This window comes from Ammodytes marinus, assembly GCF_949987685.1.
Source record: "Ammodytes marinus genome assembly, chromosome: 6".
In the NCBI taxonomy this organism is placed as follows: Eukaryota; Metazoa; Chordata; class Actinopteri; order Uranoscopiformes; family Ammodytidae; genus Ammodytes; species Ammodytes marinus.
In genome coordinates, this window is record NC_137235.1 from 4,865,700 (window position 1) to 4,889,509 (window position 23,810).

General features: G+C 40.3%; 1 protein-coding gene across 1 annotated transcript in view; it reads left to right on the top strand.

The window, feature by feature from the left end:
- The window catches only part of herc3 (HECT and RLD domain containing E3 ubiquitin protein ligase 3), a 35,932-nt gene that overhangs the window by 5,395 nt on the left and 6,727 nt on the right, over positions 1-23,810 (top strand). The window contains exons 5-21 of the mRNA XM_080029570.1: positions 547-768; positions 1,289-1,380; positions 1,919-2,049; positions 3,284-3,435; positions 12,543-12,616; positions 14,576-14,700; positions 14,825-14,884; positions 16,825-16,936; positions 18,617-18,806; positions 19,088-19,251; positions 19,684-19,797; positions 20,253-20,276; positions 20,384-20,482; positions 20,970-21,140; positions 21,324-21,467; positions 21,749-21,915; positions 23,734-23,800. Of these exons, the coding sequence (XP_079885696.1) occupies positions 547-768; positions 1,289-1,380; positions 1,919-2,049; positions 3,284-3,435; positions 12,543-12,616; positions 14,576-14,700; positions 14,825-14,884; positions 16,825-16,936; positions 18,617-18,806; positions 19,088-19,251; positions 19,684-19,797; positions 20,253-20,276; positions 20,384-20,482; positions 20,970-21,140; positions 21,324-21,467; positions 21,749-21,915; positions 23,734-23,800 (2,108 nt within the window). The remainder of the gene's footprint in view (positions 1-546; positions 769-1,288; positions 1,381-1,918; positions 2,050-3,283; positions 3,436-12,542; positions 12,617-14,575; positions 14,701-14,824; positions 14,885-16,824; positions 16,937-18,616; positions 18,807-19,087; positions 19,252-19,683; positions 19,798-20,252; positions 20,277-20,383; positions 20,483-20,969; positions 21,141-21,323; positions 21,468-21,748; positions 21,916-23,733; positions 23,801-23,810) is intronic.

A 23,810-nucleotide genomic window follows, 5' to 3' on the forward strand; every position in this document is an offset into this window, starting at 1 on the left:
TGAATTGCCTAGCAACCTTTTCTTGTTCTTGTTATTTTGGGGCTTTATTCGATAAAGATGTAGAAAAACAGACTGATAAAAGAGAGAGAGAGAGACCGTCCCTAGTTATGTTAGAAATCTGTGTTGTTCTTCTATTTGGCTCCATCACTGTGGTGCATAAAAACGATTCAACAGATATATTTATATTTATATATTTGCATGTGCTTGCAGTTATCGGTGTAAGTCAAAGAAAGGCAAGGCACCTTTATTTGTAAAGCCCATTTCGTTCACAAAGGCAACTCAAAATGCTTTACAGATTTACTATAAAACAAAGTCCTGCATCCACACTATTTTCACTTTTATATATTTTACGTTTTACTGTTTGTTATATTGTATGCAATGTGAAGCCCACTGAGGCAGATGTAAATTTGTGATTCTGGGCTATACAAATAAAACTGATTTGATTTGAACAAATTATACAGTTTAAGTATCAGAAATGAAAAAGATAAAAAATATATAAATACTAATTTTTCCACTTTTTCAACTTCCCTGTCCTGTCCCTCCCAGACGGCCAGCTGTTCACTTGGGGTCAGAATAGCAGTGGTCAGTTGGGTCTGGGACCAGGCGAGCCCAGTAAACTGTCCCCTGTGCCCCTCAAGTCTCTGGCTGGCATCCCTCTGGCTCAGATCAGCGCCGGGGGAGACCACAGCTTCGCCCTCTCCCTGTCCGGGGCCGTGTTCGGATGGGGCAAGAACAAAGCAGGACAACTGGGGCTCAATGACAGACAAGGTAATGAAGCAAGCAACTGGATGGAAAACGACCAAGATGCTGCCATTAAAAATATAGATAAAAGGATGTTTTATAGTTTGTGATCTAGAATAGTGTAGGATGGCACTTTTTTGCAACTGGAAAAGAGAAGTTAAAATGTGGGAAATACACAAGCAGAGGTGTCAGTTTACTGGAAATTGTAGACAACGCTCTTTGGAACAAAGTCACTATATTTGTGAACTGTTGACTTTGCCTCAGTGCTGTACAGGAAGTGGGTTTTGAAATGTGGTTTCAAATGGATATCGGCTGCCATATTGGAGGAGAGACTAATATCGAAGCATTTCATACACAACCTCTTTTGTATCTTTAATAAAACATTTTTTAACTTGACATGATTAATAAAAAAAACAACCTAATTGGATAAAGAAATTGGCGGTTTTCTGCGACTACATGTCTCCCCACTCATTTGTAAAGACATGAAAACATCAGCATTGCAGAGCAGCGTGACGTTACTTCCTCGTTCTTGTTTCCTTTCCCTCAGATCGCTCGGTCCCGTGTCACATCAAGTTCCTGAGATCTCAGAAAGTGGTTCACATCAGCTGTGGAGATGAGCACACAGCAGCCCTCACAAAGGTACGGATATCCATGAAGGGATCTTAGTGATTTTAGTCATACGAGAAGTAGTATTGTAGATTGTATTTATGAGACTGTAGTCCGTGGACATTTTTCTAAACAGCAAAACATCCACCTTTTTAGAATGGCTTTTACTTAGTGTGTTTCATCTATATTAATGTTATTTTTATATTTTTATTTAAATGTTTTCTGTATTTTAGCTGGGTATTCATTTATTGTCAGCTGGTTTATTCTTTTAATTATATTTTGTGTATTTGTGATGTCTGCCCTTTACAGATGCTATACAAATACACTATTATTGTTGCTGTTCAGTGACTCACTACTTGGTGCATGTAGCATTGTATATATCAACCGAGATGACCTATATTGTGCAGACAAAATATAAATCATGCTCCAGCCAGACTGCCTAACCCCTTACTAAACCTCTTCCACTGAGGGACCCACAGGCATTATGTGTGATCCTGTGTTATTGTGCTAAGAATAAGAAGAGTCTTAAAAAAACACACACAAGATGAATTGTGTGCCTTCTCTCTGGCAGGACGGCGGTTTGTTTACGTTTGGCGACGGCTCGTGGGGTCAGCTGGGTCACTGCACCACCAACAATGAACTGTTACCACGGCGAGTGATGGAACTGATGGGCTCTGAGGTGTCCCAGATCACCTGTGGAAGGTACAACATACATTTCTCTCTGTGTGAAGCAATAAATCAATCAATCAATCAATCAATTAGACTTTATTGTCATTGCACATGTCACAAGAACAGAGCAACAAAATTACCAGTTACATTACAACCTGACAGTGACCAATAACATAGCATAGCTTCTGTCTGCATAACATCCAGGAGAGTGGAGAGATATCAGCCTTCCAAGGCCGATGTGGGGGAGGCGAATGAAGATAACGATTGTTTGGGTCAGGCCGACTCTGCAATTTTCTGTCTGCCTTAATTCTCTCTGGTACTCTGAATTTCGGTGGCCCCTTTAAGCCTTGCACGGCCTGTCCAACTTCTTCAGAATGGCATCCATCTTGCGAAGAAGTCCAGCAATTCGTTCCAGTTTGCGACTCATTTCGCGTATCGCTTGAGTCTGAGTGTTGGCAGCCCGGCAAAATTCACCAATGACGGGCAGCTCCTCAGCCGAACATGCTGCCATCGCCTTCCAAACTTTGCGATAGAACAGGAACCCGCAAACTCCAAGCAGCAGGAGGCATGTTATCATGATCCCAATCATGTAGATGTCTTCAACATCCTCGACGGAGAGTATGGAGAGACACACAGGTCTCCAGTCCCCCCAGGAGTCCATCGCGTATCCGGCTGCAAACGTTCCGTCAGGGCAGGCGGGCTCTCCTTTGCCCGGTTTTCTCGACGGGAAAATTTGATCAATTGCGTTGTGAGACCAGCTTGAGACCATGATTTTAGGTTTCGGAGAGAAGTGCAGAGAGAGGCTCTGATGGATTCAGACAAAGAGCAGAAGCAGAGAAGAGAGATAAGGGCCTTGGGAGGGAGCAGAGAGACAAGCGTCCGCCTTTGTTGAGAAACATGGACTCTGTTTAGACTGTGTCAGAAAACAGTTGATAAACCTCTATGGGAGGGGTGTGCGATATGACGATATTAGACCGTGAACTATTAGAATGCGTCCTTGATCCGTCATTATATTACCCACCATAAAAAATTTGTGAAATGATATTTTGTCATTTTTGAGGTTTTCCTGAGGCCGTATCATTATACAGCATATGCCTGAAATGAATTTGTAGTGTTTCCCCCAAAATGCAACTGAATACTATATTGAACACCTTTCTCATCTACAAATAAGATTTAAAGATCACACATTGACGGCAGAGTCATTAAATTGATTGAAATCCAACAGTACATTCAACTGTAATTATTCCTACATCTGTCTGTTTGTCAGGCACCACACGTTGGCGTTTGTGCCGTCCTCTGGAGTGGTGTATGCGTTTGGTTGTAACAGCCACGGGCAGCTGGGCACAGGGACCCTGGGGGACGCCCGCAGCCCCTCTCCTGTCAAGGCTGCTTTCCTCACTGAGAACTTCCATAGAACAGGTAAGCACAAGACTATTATGTGTTAGCTTTCTAGTAAATATTATATACCGTATGTATTAATGGTTTTTGAATGCTACAATACATGATCTGAACATGTTTTCCAGCAAACAACTAAACAAATAAGTGTTAGGGACTACTTAGACCATATACAATTGACAGACGAGTGCATAATATGGGACCTTTTAAAAAAAAACACTGTAGGAGCCATATTCTGTTTATTCATATCTTGTGTGCAATATTTGTTTTTTGGCGACCTCTACAGGTCTTGAGTGCCTATAGGTAGGCCTATATAAGCCAGATGGGCAGATGCCAGGTGTGGCTGATTAGACCAGCAAAAAGTTTTCTACAAGAAAGAAAGAAAGAAAGAAAGAAAGAAAGAAAGAAAGAAAGAAAGAAAGAAATAAGAAGAATGTCTTAGTCCACATCCTGCTCTTTTGTTTGTTAGTTTTCTTTGATTTTTGTACAAAATAAAACCTATACTTTTTTGCCAACTCAACAGAGGTGGGTCGTAACGCGCTACATTTACTCCGTTACAAATACTTGAGTAACTTTTTGAATAAATTGTAATTTTAGGAGTAGTTTTATTGCAACATACTTTTACTTTTACTTGAGTAAATATTTGAAGAAAGAACGGTACTTTTACGCCGTTCCATTTGGCTACGTGACGGTCGTTACCTTATTTTTTTATATATTTTATTTATTACATGCGAGAGCTATTTCTCTCATGATTTCTCTCCCCGGGCCCGGGGACGTCTTCAGCCAACATCTCTATCACGTGACTATTTCAACCAATAAAAACCACATTACAAAAGCTTGCCAATCAAATGCAGCCACTTCAGTCAAATGACAAGTGTTGTCATGTTGTCATAGGGCTCAACAATGTCCGCATGTTCCGCACCGATGTTGTGTCCGTGGCCGTGCCATGTAGGTTAAACGCATATTTTACCGACTATCTGGGTGAGTCGAGAAAATGGAAGAAACCGCTGATTCCGAGGAGCAATAGCCACACCCCTGGCCTCAAATACAAACTCACACACTCGCAAGCTCTCAATCACACTAACTCACAAAATAACAATCACACACTCACAATCACAGTGACACAGACTCCCACACACTCGCAATTACAGAGAAACTGTTCTTCTTTGACACATGTCCTGTTCTCCCTGTAGCCTACTCACTTCGCATGCCCCAGTCTGGCTGTGTGAGAGTCTGAGAGTGGTCTCTTTGTTCAGCCACTCTGTAGTTTCATACGTTAAGTGAGTGTGCCAGCAGGTTTTGATGTGTAACAAAGTTTAATTTTGTGTGTTTTATATTTTTGGGGCTAAACACAACCTAGATAATTTTCTCAGGGCCAGTGACATATTGTAGGAATTTGTTTTAAAAACAATTGCAACAGTGTTATAAGTGTATTGGTTTTAATTAATATAATTTTGGACAAGCCTAATTTATTATCATTTTATTTGAAGGGTGATGTATTTAATTTGGCAGATAATTAATTTATTATTGTTTGAGTTCAAGGGTTATTCATTTGATTTTTAAATACCTTATTTATTGTTTTATTTAAAATTATGTTATTTAACATATCTTTATTTGAACATTGCTGTTTTATATTATGTTCGTGTCTATTCTGTACCGTTTGTGTTGCTCTGTATATTTAAAAAATAAATCCGGAGTAATTCAGTAGGCCTACTTGTACTCTTGAGTACTTGAGTAGTCTTTTCACTGCATACTTTTTTACTCTTACTCGAGTAATAATTTCTATGAGTACTTTTACTTCTACTTGAGTAATTCTAATCTTAAAGTAACTTACTTTTACTTGAGTAAATTTTTTGGCTACTCTGCCCACCTCTGCAACTCAACAATACCTCTGGACATTATATTTTTTGGATTAAATCTTGTCAGAATCTAGTCTGCAGTCAGTCACCAGTGATGTTTATTGGAACCAACAAAACTAGAAGAAATGTCACTACAAAGGTAGAAAACTTTGCCACTAAATGGATTAATGGAAACCTGGACATGGAGAAAGGAACAAAGGATCTCTGCTCCATGAGGAACCAGCATGAGGCCCAGTAGCCAAGGAGTGGTATGTAGAACAAAGGATTGAAAGGAAGGACTATTCTGCTCATTTAAACTGTGGAATTGGAAAATGTAACTGTGCATTGGAAAGCATAATGGAAACTTCAGGATTGAAAGTCTGCTATTGGAGTGGAGCCTTTTGAAATGGATGAAGTTGACTGGAACAAACAAAGGAATGTTAAATGAGTAAGGACCTTAATTCTTTGATTTCTAGCCTTGTGTTCCTGTGAAAAAAGAAGAGTCACTTATGTTATATGTTAAACATGGCTGAAGAATCTGACAAAATGGCTTCTCAGCCAGAGGATGATGTCCAAAAGGATGTCCTTGGATCTTTTGAAAAAGGCCCATTAGAATTAGTAGCTTCCAAACTACTTACAAGAAGAAAGTCTAAACTGTGCCAAGTTACAAGACGAATGAACATTATACATGAATTGATGACAGACATTTCAAACCTAGAAGAGGTCACTGAAAATATGACAAAATATGGACAACTTGTTGAAGAGTTTAATAACACTCATACAGCGTACCAGCTTCTATTGTCAAGGGAAGAATGCAAAGTGGATACTGAGAAGTGGTATGTGTTAAAAGTGGCTGATATGACCGCATTCATGGCATCTGTGACACAATGGAAAAATGCTATCAGCCAAGGTGAAATTGATCAAGACAGTATTGGAATAAATGTTGATAATGTGGCACCCGAGGACAGTATCTCTGCAGTGTTAAGTTGCAGGTCAAGTCGCTCAGCCACATCCTCCACATCATCAGCTAGGATTAGAGCTGAAGCTGAAAAGGCAGCTATTCAAACAAGAATTCAAGCACTGAAGCAAAAGCATGCTCTGGAGGAAAAGGAGGAAGCATTGAATGCGCAAAAGGAAGCATTGAATGCGCAAAAGGAACAATTAAGGAAACGAAGAGAGACACTTGAGTTGCACACAGAATTAGCAGCTACAACAGCAAAGCTCACTGTGTTTAAATCTGCAGGGGAACAAATAGACTCAACTTCAATGGATGGCATGAATGCTTATTATGACGGCATGGTTGACAGGTATGGACCCAAAGGAATGGACCTTCTTGCGAGTGACACAGTGCAAGAGCCCATTGATGAAATGCCAAGTGTGCGTCCAAAGCCAGGAGTTAAATTCCAACCTCCCATCCTGCTCAGTAGACCTCATATCTCAACTCAAACAGCTGGTTGGGACTATGAGATAACTCCAACACAAAATATGAGCCCTGTAACCCAAGTACTTTCCTCTCCCCAACAAACCCAAGGTATACAGACCTCCTCTCCCCAACAAACCCAAAGTATGCAGACTACAACACAATCACAGGATGGCGAAAGTAATGTATGCAGTATTCTCCAAAGGCAAAATGATATAACCAGTGTTCTTGTTAGACAGCAACAACTCTCCTTATTGCCCCAAAAAGACATTGCTATTTTTGATGGTGACGTATTACAGTTCCAGTCTTTTATACTGTCATTCGAACATGCTATTGAGTCTAAAACTGATAACAACAGAGACAGGCTGCATTTCCTCCAACAGTACACTAAAGGTCCGGCACAAGACCTTGTGAGAAGTTGCCAACTTATGAGTGAACAGAGGGGATATCCTAAAGCAAAAAGTCTGCTGCATGAACATTATGGTAATGAGTACAAAGTTGCCAGTGCTTATATTGACAAGGCGCTCTCATGGTCTAACATCAAGTCTGAAGACCCAAAGGCATTGCAAACATTCACTTTATTCCTCAGAAGTTGCTGCAATGTAATGGAAGAAATGAACTTCATGGAAGAACTGAATCTTGGCTCAAATATAAAAGCAATAATCATGAAACTTCCGTACAAAATGCGGGAAAGATGGAGAAGCATAGTCTGTGAGCTACAGGAGAAGCGGAGCAGTAGAGCAACACTAGTGGATCTGGTCAAATTCCTGGAAAAGCAAGTCAGAATATCCACTGATCCAGTATTTGGTAACATTCAAGATCAAACCACCGACAGAGCTAAAGGCAAAGTAAAACCCCCCTTGAAATTAAAAGCAACAGGTAGTTTTGCAACACATACTGACACCATTGAACCAAAATTCACCTCCAAAATCCCCAACCAGTCACAAGGCCTTTGTCTCTTTTGTAACCGAAGTGGCCACACATTAGAATCATGCTATGCTCTGAAGAAAAGGCCACACAGAGACAAAATTGGCTTCTTAAAGGAAAAAGGAATATGTTTTGGCTGTCTTATAAAAGGACATATGAGTAAAGACTGCAAAAGGCGTTTAATCTGTAATGTATGTGACAAAAACCACCCTGGACTCCTCCACATTACAAGAGAAGAAAATGGCAAACCAAGGGAGCAGTCGTCAGAAGAAATAGTGAGCTCTCTTCAGGCATGTGGTCACATTGGGGCCGGTAGTGATGAGTGCAAACTATCTATTGTGCCAGTCAAAATTAAAAGTAACACAAGTGACAAGACCATAGAGACATATGCCTTCCTTGACAATGGAAGTACTGCCACATTTTGTACCGAAGGGTTAATGGAACAACTCAACATCAATGGCAAGAGGACTCGCATTCTACTTCGCACCATGGGCCAAGATAAGTGTGTTTCATCCCATATCATAACAGGACTAGAGGTCTCAGGACTTGAACAAGACACATTCATCCCCCTGCCAAAAGTATTCACACAGAAATCTATACCAGTGATAAAGAATAACATTCCAAATCAGGAGGACTTGGCAAAATGGCCTCACTTGGATAAAGTGCATATTCCAGCTATTGAGGCCAAAGTGGAGCTGCTGATTGGGACCAATGTTCCAAAGGCTATGGAACCCTGGGAAGTGATCCATAGCTCTGAAGAGGGACCCTATGCTGTGAAAACCATGTTGGGCTGGGTAATTAATGGTCCACTAGGTGTCAGCGACAACAGTGACAAGGACAGCTGCCCCACTGCCACTGTAAATAGAATATCTCTCATAGATGTTAATGAAATGTTAATCGATCAATACAATCATGATTTCAAAGAAATATCAGCAGATGACAAGCTAGAGATGTCAATAGAAGATAAAAGATTTATGAAAATTGCAAATGAATCAATTGTACTGAAAAATGGCCATTACCAACTAGACTTACCGTTTAGAAAGGAAAACACTGTCATGCCAAATAACAAAGTTATCGCAGAACAGCGTCTGGTGAATCTGAAAAGAAAATTCAAAAGGAATGGACACTTTCAAAGTGAGTACACTGATTTCCTTTCAGATGTAATTGATAATGGATATGCTGAAGTGGTGCCACAAGAGCAACTGGAAAGGAAAGATGGAAGAGTGTGGTATATCCCACACCATGGGGTTTATCACCCACAAAAGAAATCCCTAAGAGTTGTGTTTGACTGCAGCGCAACTTACCAGGGCATGTCATTAAACACGGAACTGCTACAAGGACCGGACCTGACAAATGGACTTGTCGGTGTGATTTCCAGATTCCGTGAGGAGCCAGTCGCAGTCATGACTGATATAAAGGCAATGTTTCACCAAGTAAGAGTGTCCCCAAATGATGTAGATTTTCTTAGGTTCTTATGGTGGCCTAAAGGTGATGTCAACCAGAAACCAGTTGAACATCGTATGCTTGTGCACCTGTTTGGAGCCACTTCCTCCCCCAGTTGTGCAAGTTTTGCATTAAAAAGAGTTGCAGAGGACAACAAGAATAGTTTCACCCTTGCAATAACTGACACTGTCAAAAGGAATTTCTATGTAGATGACTGCCTAAAAGCCCTACCCTCTGATCAGGAGGCCATACAGCTTGTCACTGACCTCTCAACTATATGCCACAAGGGAGGATTTCACCTCACCAAATGGATGAGCAACAGCCGAGCAGTGCTCTCTGTTATACCAGAACAAAACAGGGCAAAAGGAGTAAAACAACTGGATTTAGACAAAGACAAACTCCCCATAGAAAAAGCACTTGGTTTGCAGTGGTGTGTGGAAAATGATGCATTCAAGTTTAACATCAAAGTCAAAGAAAAGCCACAAACCCGAAGAGGAATGCTATCCGTAGTGAGCTCAATCTACGACCCTCTTGGGTTCTTGGCCCCCTTAACACTGCCCGCTAAATGTCTCCTCCAGGAACTTTGTAAACAAAATCATGGCTGGGATCAACTCATACCTAAAGCAACATCTGAAAAATGGCTCAAATGGACTTCTGATCTTGTCAAGCTGGCAGACTTTAAAATAGAACGCTGCATTAAGCCAATGAACTTTGGAAAACCAGTTCATGCCCAAATACATAATTTTTCAGATGCAAGTGACTACGGCTATGGTACAGTAAGCTACCTTCGATTAACCAACAACAGAGGAGAGGTCTGTCTGGCCTTTATGATGGGAAGAGCCAGAGTTGCACCGCTGAAAAATATCACCATCCCAAGAATGGAATTGACAGCTGCTATGTTGTCAGTCAAGGTGGACAAAATGCTCAGAGCAGAATTGCAGTTGCAACTGGAAAATTCAGTTTTCTGGACTGATAGTCAAGCAGTAATCAAGTACATTGCAAACGAGCATACCCGATTCCATACTTTCATTGCAAATCGAGTGTCAACAATCAGAGACAACACAAATGTATCACAATGGAAGTATGTGGAGACAAAGTTAAATCCAGCCGACGATGCATCCAGAGGACTAAGTGCTGGAAGATTTGTGCAAGGAAAAAGATGGATACAGGGACCAACTTTCCTGTTAAGGCCAATGAGTGAATGGCCAAATGCACCCATGAAGTCCCATGAACTTAATCCAGATGACCCTGAAGTCAAAGTCAGGTTGGTTGTGCATAATATTGTTTTGAAGGAAACAGATAACCCTACCAACCAACTGCTTTCTTATTTTTCCTGCTGGCTGAAGTTAAGAAAGGCTGTGGCATGGATATTAAAGTTAAAAAGTGTCTTGCAATCTCTAGCAAAACAGAGAAAAGAAAAGGAATCCTGTGTCAACCGCCCATACACACGATCACAAAGTAAAGTGACTCACTCACAGCAGATGGGAAAGAAGGCTATAAGTGAACAAAACATAACTATTGATGATCTTGAAATGGCAGAACAATCAATCATCTGTTTCTGCCAAAAACAAACGTTCCCAGAAGAGATGACCAGATTAGAAATGGCGCCATCTGGTGTCAAAAGGTCAAGTTCCCTTTACAAGTTGGACCCAGTGTTGGAGGATGGGATTTTGAGAGTGGGAGGTAGACTTGACAGATCAGCTATGCCTCAACAAAGCAAACATCCTATTATTCTGTCAAAGAACATGCATATTTCCTCTCTTATCCTTCGCCAAATCCATGAAAATGTTGGTCATAATGGAAGGAACCATGTTCTCTCGCAGCTCCGCCAGAAATACTGGATTACAGGTGCAAATGCTGCTGTAAGAAAGATCATCTCCAAATGTGTTGTATGCAGGCGCGTAAGAGGAAGACCAGGAGAACAGAAAATGGCAGGTTTACCTGTTGAAAGGCTAATACCAGATAACCCTCCATTTACAAATGTTGGGCTTGATTATTTTGGGCCCATCGAGGTAAAGAAAGCAAGGAGCCTCGTTAAAAGATACGGCGTCATATCCACCTGCATGTCAAGCAGAGCAGTGCATTTGGAGGTCGCTCACTCACTTGATACAGACTCCTGTTTAAATGCAATACGGAGATTTATCTGCAGAAGAGGAAAAGTGGAACATCTAAGATCGGATAATGGAACCAATCTGGTTGGAGCGGAAAGAGAGTTAAAGAAAGCTCTTTTAACACTGAATCAACACCAAGTCCAAGATTCCCTACTACAGCATGGAGTGAAGTGGAGTTTCAACCCCCCCGCTGCCTCTCATCACGGTGGAGTGTGGGAGCGACTTATCAGAATGGTGAGATCCATACTCTGTTCAGTTTTGCATCAACAAGCTCTCGATGATGAAGGCCTTTGTACTGTGTTCTGCGAAGTGGAGGCAATTCTTAACAGTCGGCCTATAACAACTGTATCAGCTGATCGACACGATCTTGAAGCCCTGACACCTAATCACATTCTCCTCCTGAACACCAAGCCTGCTTTGCCCCCAGGACTCTTTCAAAAATCAGACCTCTATGCTCGACGTCGCTGGAAGCAGATCCAGTACATAGCAGAACTGTTTTGGAAGCGCTGGACGAAAGAGTACCTGCCCTTACTGCAGGAAAGACAAAAGTGGTGTACAGTAAGAAGGAACTTTGAAGTTGGAGATGTGGTGATAATAGTGGATTCAACAGCACCCCGTGGCTCTTGGTTGCTTGCCAGGATAAAGGAAACCATTGCTGACTCAAATGGTTTTGTTCGCTCTGTCAAACTACAGACGAGGACAAGTGTTCTTGAGCGACCTATAACCAAGATTTGCCTGCTGTTGGAGACAGAAGATTGAAATGAACTTGAATTAATGTATTATTTTAGATGTATTTCAGCACACATATAGTAGCTCCTTCTTATTTTGATTTATATAATTGTAATTGTTACACACCTATACAATTAGGGGCCGGTGTGTAGGAGCCATATTCTGTTTATTCATATCTTGTGTGCAATATTTGTTTTTTGGCGACCTCTACAGGTCTTGAGTGCCTATAGGTAGGCCTATATAAGCCAGATGGGCAGATGCCAGGTGTGGCTGATTAGACCAGCAAAAAGTTTTCTACAAGAAAGAAAGAAAGAAAGAAAGAAAGAAAGAAAGAAAGAAAGAAAGAAAGAAAGAAAGAAAGAAATAAGAAGAATGTCTTAGTCCACATCCTGCTCTTTTGTTTGTTAGTTTTCTTTGATTTTTGTACAAAATAAAACCTATACTTTTTTGCCAACTCAACAATACCTCTGGACATTATATTTTTTGGATTAAATCTTGTCAGAATCTAGTCTGCAGTCAGTCACCAGTGATGTTTATTGGAACCAACAAAACTAGAAGAAATGTCACTACAAACACTAATATACATTAAGTAAAAAATATAAATGTAATGATTAAGTCCTGTCCAGCTTACATGTGCCTTTCCTTTTTTATTTTCTTTATCAGAATCAAAGCGATACACAGTGACCAAAATCGTCTGCGGAGGAGATCATAGTTTCTTAATGTACTCTAATGAACAGGTATGTGGTTGTTTGCTTATAAGCGTTTAGTAATCCTCTCTACAAAGCTTGTTGCCTGAATTATTATAAAGGTTTTTGTAGTTGTATAATATAAGGCCTTTTCCGAAAGCGGAGAATTTAGAAAAGTTTGTCATGCTTGTGTGGACAGCAAAGTTCTTGCAAACTTATGTATTCTAATCTTATTTTTCATTAATTGCACACATATTGTATCACCTACCTGGGCCGCCCATAAGGGGTAGAAAGTGGGAAGGCTTTCTAGGGCCCAGCCACTTGGGGGGGCCCATGGTCTTTGGAAGCCAAGAACCTAACTAAGATAAACTTTATTTTTAGATATTTATGTCAATATCTATTCAAAGTTGGGTGTTTACACAGAGCCGCGGCTCCGCTTACGGCCATTTAAAAAGCAGTAGAAAAGCAGAAATGTTCAAAATGTTTCAGATTGAGCACAGCGGAGTGTAACTGTTTCAAACATAATCCATCCTATAAACCCTTTGTGTTCCAAATGGTGACAATATTGGGTTTTGATATTAAACAGTTTTGTCTGGATTATATTTCCTGAGTCGTTCCACATGTACCTGCTACTTGTGTCTGGGTGTGGTTGTGAAAAGTATTTGGACCCCATGAAAAAATGGGTTGGGTACTTTTTGTAGTTCTTCTACATTCTTATAAAGAGGACAGGCTAGTTACTCTGTAATTGTCCTGAGTCTACGAACAGGTTTAAATTCTCTCTCCCCTTTGGGGACAATAACTTATTAAGGCTTTGACATAAGTCTTCAGGTTGACACGGCCAGCCAGGTCTGACCAGTTTTTCACAAACCTGGTCAATTGACCAACCAGCCGGGTCTACCACAATGAAGCTGACGAGCAGCATCATCCTGTTTTAATTATTGCCGTAACCACCAAGGTCCTGCTTTCTGTATTTTTTCTAAGAATAAAAAATAAAAATAGACCTTAATGCAAAGAAAGATACAAGGCACAAAGAAGTTGTAAATAACTGAAGGAACAGATTTGTGTTCAAAGATTAAGAACTTTTTTGTAATGATTTCAGTAATGTTTTCAGTAATTTTGCAGTGAAAGCAGAATGAACTAAGCCTAAATGCTGCAACCAAACATAGGCCAACTTTATAGTTTTGAGGGTAGGTCGGTTTGGTTATTCATGTAGAGAACCGCCTTTTTTATTTTGTGTGAAGAATTTGTTGTTGATGTTAATTTCTAAGCGTTATTTATTTCAACAATACCACCAAAAGATTTCAAATGATTTATTGTCATGTGCAGAAATACAAAAAAGTGCAATATTTGGTGCAGTCAATTAGTGTAAATGTATCTTATACCAGACACATTGACTGGAGGTTTTCAGGGGCCCAGCCATTTGTGTGGGCAGGCCTGTCACCTACAGTTAGAAAATATGGTGTCTTGCAAAGGGAAAAACTAATCTCCTGATGAGGACAATGGGAGATGTCCAGTCCATTGAGTGCTGCTGATTAAAACCATTTAAAACAGAAGCTAATTAAAAATGGATGGCCACCCTAAATAACCTTTCTTTTGTTGATGCTGTCTATTAACGCATTGTCACTGTGTCACCACAGGAGGGCACTAGTGTCTCAGCTTTAATCAGCTCTGATATTGGCGGAGGAGAGATACTGTATGTCTGTGTTCTGATGAAGACGAAACACACATTCAGCCACAATGTTAATACCTCAAGTTGATTTTTATCTATAAAATAATCCCAAAATGTCTTTATGCTGAATTTTGCCAATTTGTGTGTGTGTGTGTGTGTGTGTGTGTGTGTGTGTGTGTGTGTGTGTGTGTGTGTGTGTGTGTGTGTGTGTGTGTGTGTGTGTGTGTGTGTGTGTGTGTGTGTGTGTGTGTGTGTGTGTGTGTGTGTGTGTGTGTGTGTGTGTGTGTGTGTGTGTGTGTGTGTGTGTGTGTGTGTGTGTGTGTGCATCTCCCTCCCTGCAGAGTCTGGTCCCTTCAGAAGACTTTAGAGTGATAAACGTCAGTAAAAGTCTCTCGCCGTTCACGTTTGAAAGACTGAATTCATGGAGGTTAAAGCTGATGTACAGCACTGACTCCAGTGTCACAAAGTGAGTCAAATAAGACATATTATTATTTTGAAATGGATCAGTTTATACTATTTTTTGAACGTGTTGTACACTTTTGCTTTATTTTGATGGCCTATTCACTTGTTGCTCTTTCTCACGTTCACAGTGAGATCATATATCAACTGGCCTCTACAGCTTGTTGGAACGCCAGCTTCTTGGACCAAAGGTACGGACACAACCATGGTAACCTGTATTAATGTGAAGGTTTCAATAAGCTAACATCCACCCATCTCTAGTTCAGGCGGGTGACAGACGGTACAAACTGTATTACTGCTCCGAACCTCTCTTCAATGCTACACTGTAACATCAAACTGGTGCTTAATCTCAATGCTAAAATTTCGGTCCAAAAATATCAGTGTTATGACAGAAACATTTCATAAATAACCCAGCTCCAGGCATTATATTTTTGGATCCAACCTTGAGTGCCTGGACTTGGATTATTTATGACATTTTTCGGTCCTAACTCAGAGCAGCGGTGGTTTGAAGGATACCAGAAGTGCTCCTGCCACTTTATTTAAAGCCCCATGTAAACCCAAATCCACCAAATCTTTCAAACTATGTATCTGAAAGGAGTAAGGTATATTTATCAATCCAAATTTAAGATATTGTAAATTAAGTTTGATAAAGTTTACAGAAATTCAGTTAAGAGGAGGCGATGGGCTATGCTCTGGTTCTTATGACACAATAAGTATTTTGAACCAACCACGGCAAACCAAACGTTCTATAAAAACAATGAATGTTGCCATGGAGACCGTGTGATACGCTAAGCCCACACAGTCCTGTCAAAACGGTCTAGACAGCAAAAACAGCTCCACTGTTTTATAACATTTATGAACATTGATTTTTTTATTCAGATTTTTGTAAAATGCTTATTGAGACATCTAGCGTTGAAATCGAAAATATATATTTTTTAGACCAGGTTTCTATGCAGAGGCTTTTAATAAATAAGGAATTTCGTTAGCGTCATTATCACGGTAGTGTCATCATGCTGTGCCTGGACACGGAAAAAGCAAAGGCCTGTGATGTGATGTAATGTAGTACATGTGAATCCAGACTTGTGGGAACTCATACACATATCACGGAGCTCACAGGTTCACACAACATCGCTTCATGTCGTCTCATCCCACTAAGCGTGCTAATGGTCATAGTCATATGGGTGAAAGATGTTATCTGTCCGGTCACTGTGAGAGTCCAGATCTTGTGTGACCCTCCCTCTGTGTGTGAGCTTAGTTCAGATTCATCAGCAGATAGTTATCTTGTTCAGGGAAAGAACTGTGGAGGTGATAAGGGTGGAAAACAGATGTCATCACGAATGTACTTCATTATTTGCTGTCTATTCCATACTTGATATATTACATTTTTTATGTATTTCATGCCCCTGAAGGCACTTTGAATGGCCTTGTGTCTGAATGTTGCTATATAAATAAACTTGCCTTGCTGTAACTCATCGGGAATAAGAAGTCACTCAAGCTATCTAGTCTCACTATTAGCCACGATAATTACGTTGGCTCAAGTGCTTTACTTAAAAGCAAGATGGAGGTACTTGTGCTTTACTTGAGTACTCACGATTTATGCACTTCTTCTTCTTCTTCTTCGTATTGGGCCGTTAGGTTTGTCCGTTCTGTGCTAACCTAAGTCACCCTGTTCTCTATATGAAGCAGGTCAGTGCTCAGGTCGTCCTATCTGCATCAGTGTTTTTTGTTTGGGAAACAGTCTCCAACAGATCGGATCTGCTGTATTTGTGTTATGACTAAATAAACCCTGGGCTCTAAGAATGTGAAGGCTTAGGCTGTGGATATGTTGCCGTCCTTCAACGTGAGGTATTTCGTCGGCTTTGTGTGGGCGAGTGATGAGATCGTCCTAAATACCTTCTGTTTACAGTCCAGTCAACTTAGCTCCCTCACAGCTGACCCGCCTCATGTCCAGTTGGAAAGGGAACATTTCAAGTTTAATCCAAAGTATTATGTGCCCCTTTTCCACCGAGGCCTTAGTTACCACAAAATCCTTGTATCCAAGTTCCGAACCTATTTCCATCCCGTTAGTGTTAACCCAGGCATCATAGATGGTCTGCAAATAATCATAATGTTTGTTTTGCTTTTTGCTCAGTGATGACAAGCACTTCAAAACCAACCCAAAGATCCCCGGCATCGATCTCAACTTGGTCAGAATCCTATTTGAAAAACTCACCAAACCGGATTTCACTGGACTCCTGGAGCAGGTATTGACTTGGAGTGTTTTTATAATCATGTCTACAATAAGCTTACAGTATAACATTTAATTTTTTTTTTTATTTCAACTCTAAAATCAAGCCCAGTTTCTTGTATCCCAAAGTCATCCACACGTAGGACACGTTTATAATGTCTTGCTTTCTCTTTATCGATAAATAAACATAGAAAAAGATCAAAGTAGAATTAAAAGTCCACTGCATGTGCTGTTACAGGACGATTATTTAGCTTTAAGAAGGAGAAATACCATTATGAATGAATCTATACAAATGTATGACCAGTAAAACGACCGTGCTTGGTTTAGTAGTTCACTTCATCAGGTCATGTAATGCGCATGTCTTTAAACAAAAAAACTCTATTGTCACTACTGTACGCTACTTACCCAGCACTGAGTGACAGACAGACACCAGTCGTGGCCACTGATGAACAAAACTTAGTCTCACTTTTTACTAAGTGTCAATTAAAGGTTGATGTGATGAAATACTCACAATTCAAAACCTCTTTTTATTGTATCTAAAACAATTTAAAAAAAAATCCCAAATAAAGAGTAATTTTGGGAGCCATTTCTAAACATGAATATAATAGAAAAGTAGTTTAAGATGTGATCTTGACGACTCAGATTTGCCAAAGACTCAAAAAAGCTTCTTATGTTGGTGTGTCGTTACTATAAAGAAGTGAAAGGAGGAACATAGTTGCAGAGTATTGGCTTTGGCTATAAAAAAATAATCAAAAAATCATATGTGAATCCCCGTCTTGTTTTGAAAGGACATCCCGTTCTGCCAGAGGACTGAGTCATAACCTCTAACATTAGCTCAGTAATGTGGGGTTTGGGGTTCATGCATCTCCAACCAACATCAATTATAATCTAACCGGAGGCCAAGGCCCAATTCCAAACCACTGAAAGCCGCTCCCAAAATACAGTGACTGATAGTTTCCCTCTTGCTGCCGAGTTGATCTGAAATGTTTTGGAATCGAAAAATATCCCATAAATAAATATCCCTCTGGTTTTATTTATTTATACTTGTAGCTGTTTCAAACACATCATTTTACAGAACGTTTCAAATGCTCTTCTCTGTCTATTTGACTGTGTGTGTGTGTGTGTGTGTGTGTGTGTGTGTGTGTGTGTGTGTGTGTGTGTGTGTGTGTGTGTGTGTGTGTGTGTGTGTGTGTGTGTGTGTGTGTGTGTGTGTGTGTGTGTGTGTGTGTGTGTGTGTGTGTGTGTGTGTGTGTGTGTGTGTGTGTGTGTGTGGAACTATACTATCTCTCCATTTTTTGCAAGGCACAAGGGTTTGTTTGGGTTGGATGGGATTTATAGAAATAATTTTACAAATTTTGTAACATTGTACACATATACTTTGTCGAAAAAGAAAAGTAACCACTGTAAAATATTACAACTCATGTGACATTGTACATTCTTTATCTTACAAAAAAAAAAAAAAAAAAAAAGTAGCACTATACACCATCTGTTAAACATGTTATCTCTCTGTCTCTCTCTCTCCTCTCCCTCTCCCTCTCTCCCTCTCCCACCGTCCCTCCCCCCCTATCACTTTCTCTCCGTCTCTCTCTCTCTCCCTCTCTCTCACTCTCCCCCTCTCTGTGTCTGTCTCTGTCTCTCTCTGTCTCTCCCTCTGTCTGTCTCTCTCCTCTTTCTCTCCCTCCCTCTCTCTCTCTAGTTCACCAGGAGTTTTGAGAGCCTTCTGATCCCCCAGCTGCCTCGCTCCCCTCCTGATGTGGAGGCCATGAGGATTTACCTCATCCTGTCAGAGTACCCGGCCCTGCAGGACTCCAAGTACTACATCAGACTCACTATCCCGCTGGCCATGGCTATACTGAGGCTAGATGCTAACCCCAGCAAAGTATTAGGTATTTGACTTGCACACACTACAGCTTTTTAAGATACACTGGTGAGAATTGCTTTACATAGATGTTAATATGGACATAAAATAATAATAATAATACTTTTTAACATGCTATAAATCGCAATTAACTATGTAAAGTCAGCGGAATAAAAATATTAGCCCTAAAAAAAATGGAAACACTCAAATGAAGTTCTTAAAAATAGCTGTTGGTTATAGTCACATATTGGTTGGAGTGCAGGTATTCTCTGTAAATGAATTTGCCTCTCTCTCTCTGTGTTGTTGCAGATAACTGGTGGTGTGTTGTGGAGGACAGCGTGTTCACCAGACTGGTCGACATGTTTAAGGAAACAGTGGTGTTTATGTTGACGGGAGGAAAGGCTCTGCTCGCAGAGGTGTTCTACGAGAACTATTTAGTCGCCTCACTACGGCTGCTGGATAAACTTCACAAGGTATCCCTCCACACATTCATGTATCCATCCGCACATACACCTGTAAACAAGCCGTCAGTTCTGCATTGTCATTCCAGTATAGTCTAAAGAGGATTTCAGTCAGTGATTTTGTAGAATGCTTTTTTTGCAAAAAAAATCCCTTTTTGTCAAAATCATTGAATCAAAAAGGGAGATCTGCTACCTGTCTATACTGTATGTGCGCTGAATGGTGTTAATACACAGCCTAGGCTCTCTAAACTGGTATGTAGACATGTAAACAAAGGGGGCACACGATAGCTAGCAACATGACGTTTACAGAACCTAGGCTGTGTATTAACATTGTATTTTCTTAGTATACTGTAGATCTTGAGGAGAAATTCTCTGATTTCAACAAAGGGGAATTTGACAACAAAATACTCCATAATTACTGACTCTTTGTTTCCATGCCGACAGGTAAACTTAAAGGCCAACCACGTGGAGTACAACCGCTTTTATATTCCTGACATCACCAACCTGGTGGACATCCAGGAAGACTACCTCAAATGGTTTCTGAAGAGAGCCAACCTGGTGAGTGCTGACAGGACAGACACACACACACACACACACACGCGCGCGCACACTCGCACGCACGTGGACATCTTGGTGAGAACTGACCGGTTTCACGTGCTTGTTACCTGACATCTGGTGAATCTACACACATACACACACACACACACACACACACACACACACACACACACACACACACACACACACACACACACACACACACACACACACACACACACACACACACACACACACACACACACACACACACACACACACACACACACACACACATTCTCACAGTGTCCACAGAGAAAGTGTGAGATTTTATTCATAACTGCGAGGGGGTGTGTAGCTGTTTTTCTTTTCTATCCAATAAGCATCTGAGTTCAGGAACAAGCCTCTGACGTTGGACTTTTATTTTAAATATTTTAATTTGAATCAGGTCTGATGACTTTCTTTTTCTTTTCTAGAAAGAGGGACCACTCACTAACCAGGTATGTGATTTACAGATTCAACTTCAACATCTTCAAAATACATTCTAGCCATTTTGTATTATTGTTATTTCCATGTTAACTTTATTTTGTCCTAATTTTCCTTGCAGAGTGACTCTCCCCTAGTGAACCTATGTGCCTACCCGTTTATATTCAACGCTCGAGCCAAGACCACCATGCTGCAGACAGACGCGGAGCTGCAAATGCAGGTGCCTGCTGCTACTATGACAGTAGTTTACTAGTGATTACACTCAGTTAAAGTTAACTTAAATGTTCTTGTATTACAGACTAGTATTAACTTTTGCACCGTGAAATGTTTCAACCGCTGAAGTTGCCGCAGTCTTTTTTTAATTTTAATTTTAATTTGATTTTCAACAATTAAAATGTATTAAATACAAAAAGTAAAACTTATAAGCAATAAAAAAATTAAATATGGCATCCGAGGCAACAAATAAGCAACTCGAATAATATCGTTCATGTTAAAAACGGGTCATAATAAGTTCTACAAAAGCGTCAACAAAAGGTGAAACAACTCAAGGTACGAAAATAAATACTAGTCTGTATACATGAACATTTAAGTTTATTGTAAAGTGAGACTTAATGAACCATTTTGGCCCATACTGTAACGGTTTAATTAATGTCTTTTTATCATTTGTCTGAATTTGACTCCATTTCTTTAATCCCCCCCATATAAAGATGGCAGTAAGTGGCGCAAACCTACACAATGTCTTCATGATGCTCACGCTGGAACCCCACCTGGCTAGGAACCCTTACCTGGTGCTCCACGTGCGCAGGGACCATTTAGTTAGCGACACGCTGCGCGAGCTCACCATGTACTCTGATGTGGACCTCAAGAAACCGCTTAAGGTGAGACACACCAACAAGATATTTTTTGAAGTTTGCTGTAGGTCTTTTGAATATTTATTTTTCTGAAACTTCACAATAAAATAAAAATAAATTAAAGAAAAATAAGAATAATAATTTTTAGACCAGCAATTTTAAGTTTTCAGTATAACAGCGTTGTTGTGATCTTGTCCTGTGGTTTCCTAGGTGATCTTTGATGGAGAAGAGGCGGTGGACGCGGGCGGAGTCACTAAAGAGTTCTTTCTGCTGCTGTTAAAGGAGCTGATGGATCCAGTGTACGGGATGTTCACCATTTACAAGGAGTCCAACCTCATCTGGTTCTCTGACAAAGTATGTTTTTATTTAAACACGTAATCACACCTAGACATCTGCAGCTTCGTCATTAGTAGACTGATATTTCGGTACTGGGAACTGATACCAATTTAGTACTAGTTCTAAAAAGCAGTAAGAAAGGCCATAGTGAAATAATGTCCTCATTGTGTGTGTGTGTGTGTGTGTGTGTGTGTGTGTGTGTGTGTGTGTGTGTGTGTGTGTGTGTGTGTGTGTGTGTGTGTGTGTGTGTGTGTGTGTGTGTGTGTGTGTGTGTGTGTGTGTGTGTGTGTGTTCTTCAGTGTTTTGTAGAGCAGAACTGGTTCCACCTGATCGGGATCATCTGCGGCCTGGCCATCTATAACTCCACGGTGGTGGACCTTCACTTTCCTCTGGTTCTCTACAAGAAGGTTCTCAATGTAGCGCCCACACTGGAGGACTTCAAGGAGCTGTCGCCCACCGAGGCCAGGTAACGGCTCTGCTAGGCTTTAGTGCGTGGTAACAGGGCTTTAGATGGGCTTTAGATGGAGAGGGAAGGCAGGACATTTAGACAGCAATGTAGTATTAAAAATATTATGCGTTTTTTTCTTGTTAAAACTCTTACAGATAGTAGCTTTTTTATTATGGCGATAGCCGAAGGCCGGAGGCAATATGTTTTTGGTCTGTCCTTCTGTCTGGGCTGTTATTGTGGGCTAACTATTGATATCTCATGAACAGTTAGAGGAATTTTCTTCAAAAGTTGCACAAATGTCCACTTTAATTCAAGGATGAAGTGATTTAAATTTTGGAGGTCAAAAAGTCATAGGTCACTGTGACATCTCCACCGCTTTGAGGGATTTTATTTCAATTTGGCTCAAACTCTTCGGATTAGAGGATCAACTGATTACATGTTGAAGATCAAAGGTCACAAACACTGTGACCTCAAATCTTGAGCACAATGTTCTAAGAACGAGTTGAGTGATTTCTTTTGTCAAATTGAGCACAAAGCTACACTTGGACTCAAGGGAGAACTGGATAGATTTATGAGGTCAAATGTTACTATGACCTAGACATATTGTGAGGTTGCAGTAACCTTGTACCAATTGTAGCTTCTAAAGAGCTTTACCTTCTTTTAAAGCATTGCCTACCACCACTGTATAATTGTATGCTTCGCGGAGGCAAATAAGTGCCAGGTGGCATTTCTTCTTTGACATTTCAGTTGGTTTTTATGGCAATCCTAATGGTTTTAATTGGCAACATGCTATTGTATTACAGCGCTGTCTGAAATTCTTCTTTTAATCGCTCATAATGTAAAATCATAATCCTTCTCTTTGTCATCAGGCTGAACTGTGTGTCACTCTTTTACATAACAAGTTATTTATTTATTTTTTAGAAAGCAGTGAAATGGATTGCCCGCTGGGTAAAGCCTCTTTATTTAGAACAGGGAGAGTCAACATTTCCTTTGTCATTGTGTCCAGTTCACTATTGATTTTTAGATTAGTCCTGAAAGCTACAAATGGGTCTGCTCAGTGTGTGGTGTTGCTATTAGAAACACCACAAGATCTGGAAAAAAATGTCTTTTAAAGGTTTGAAAAAATAAAGTGATCACTCTGGATCCTTCACAGCGAGGAAAACGAGATATGACTTGATTTAAATAATTGTGTAAAAAAAATGTACTTGAATTTGAGATTAAATATATTTGTATTATCTTTTCAGTATTTATAAATGCTGCAAAACACGCTCAAATTTTGAGTCGTGGGAATTTGATCCTCTTTCTAACTACTAATTAGTATTTCCTCGACCTGCCCCGATGTCCATGTTTCCTGTGTTTGGATGGTAAATAAATATCCAGCATGTTCTTTACAGGGAAACCAACACACACACAACACACACTCCCTTCTGAGTCATGTCCTCTGGTGTTATGACCTAATGTGTTTTCATTTTACTTTTAAAGCTAACAGATAGTTTTGGGCGTTCCCCTTTTGTGTTGATCCGTGTAGCTGTGGGACGGGGCACAGCTAATCCCGGGGTTCATATTTATAAAAATCAAACATTGACAGATTGATAACCCAGGGGCGGCAGCTGAATGCAATACATTATTAAAGATTAAAACTAAAGAAAATATATTGATGAAATGAAGACGGTATTGTTACAGTTAGGAACGGAGTCCATTCAAAGTGCTGCATGATATTGATGATATGTGTAAAGGACATGCACTTATTAGTTACTACCCCATGGCTTTTTTTAATCTTAAAACTAAGGCCACCACAGTTATTATCAAGGGTTAAAAGTGTGTATTTTTCTGCAGGAGTCTAGAACAACTTCTAGACTATGATGGAAGTGATGTGGAGGAGACGTTTCTTCTCAACTTTGCTGTAAGTTCTT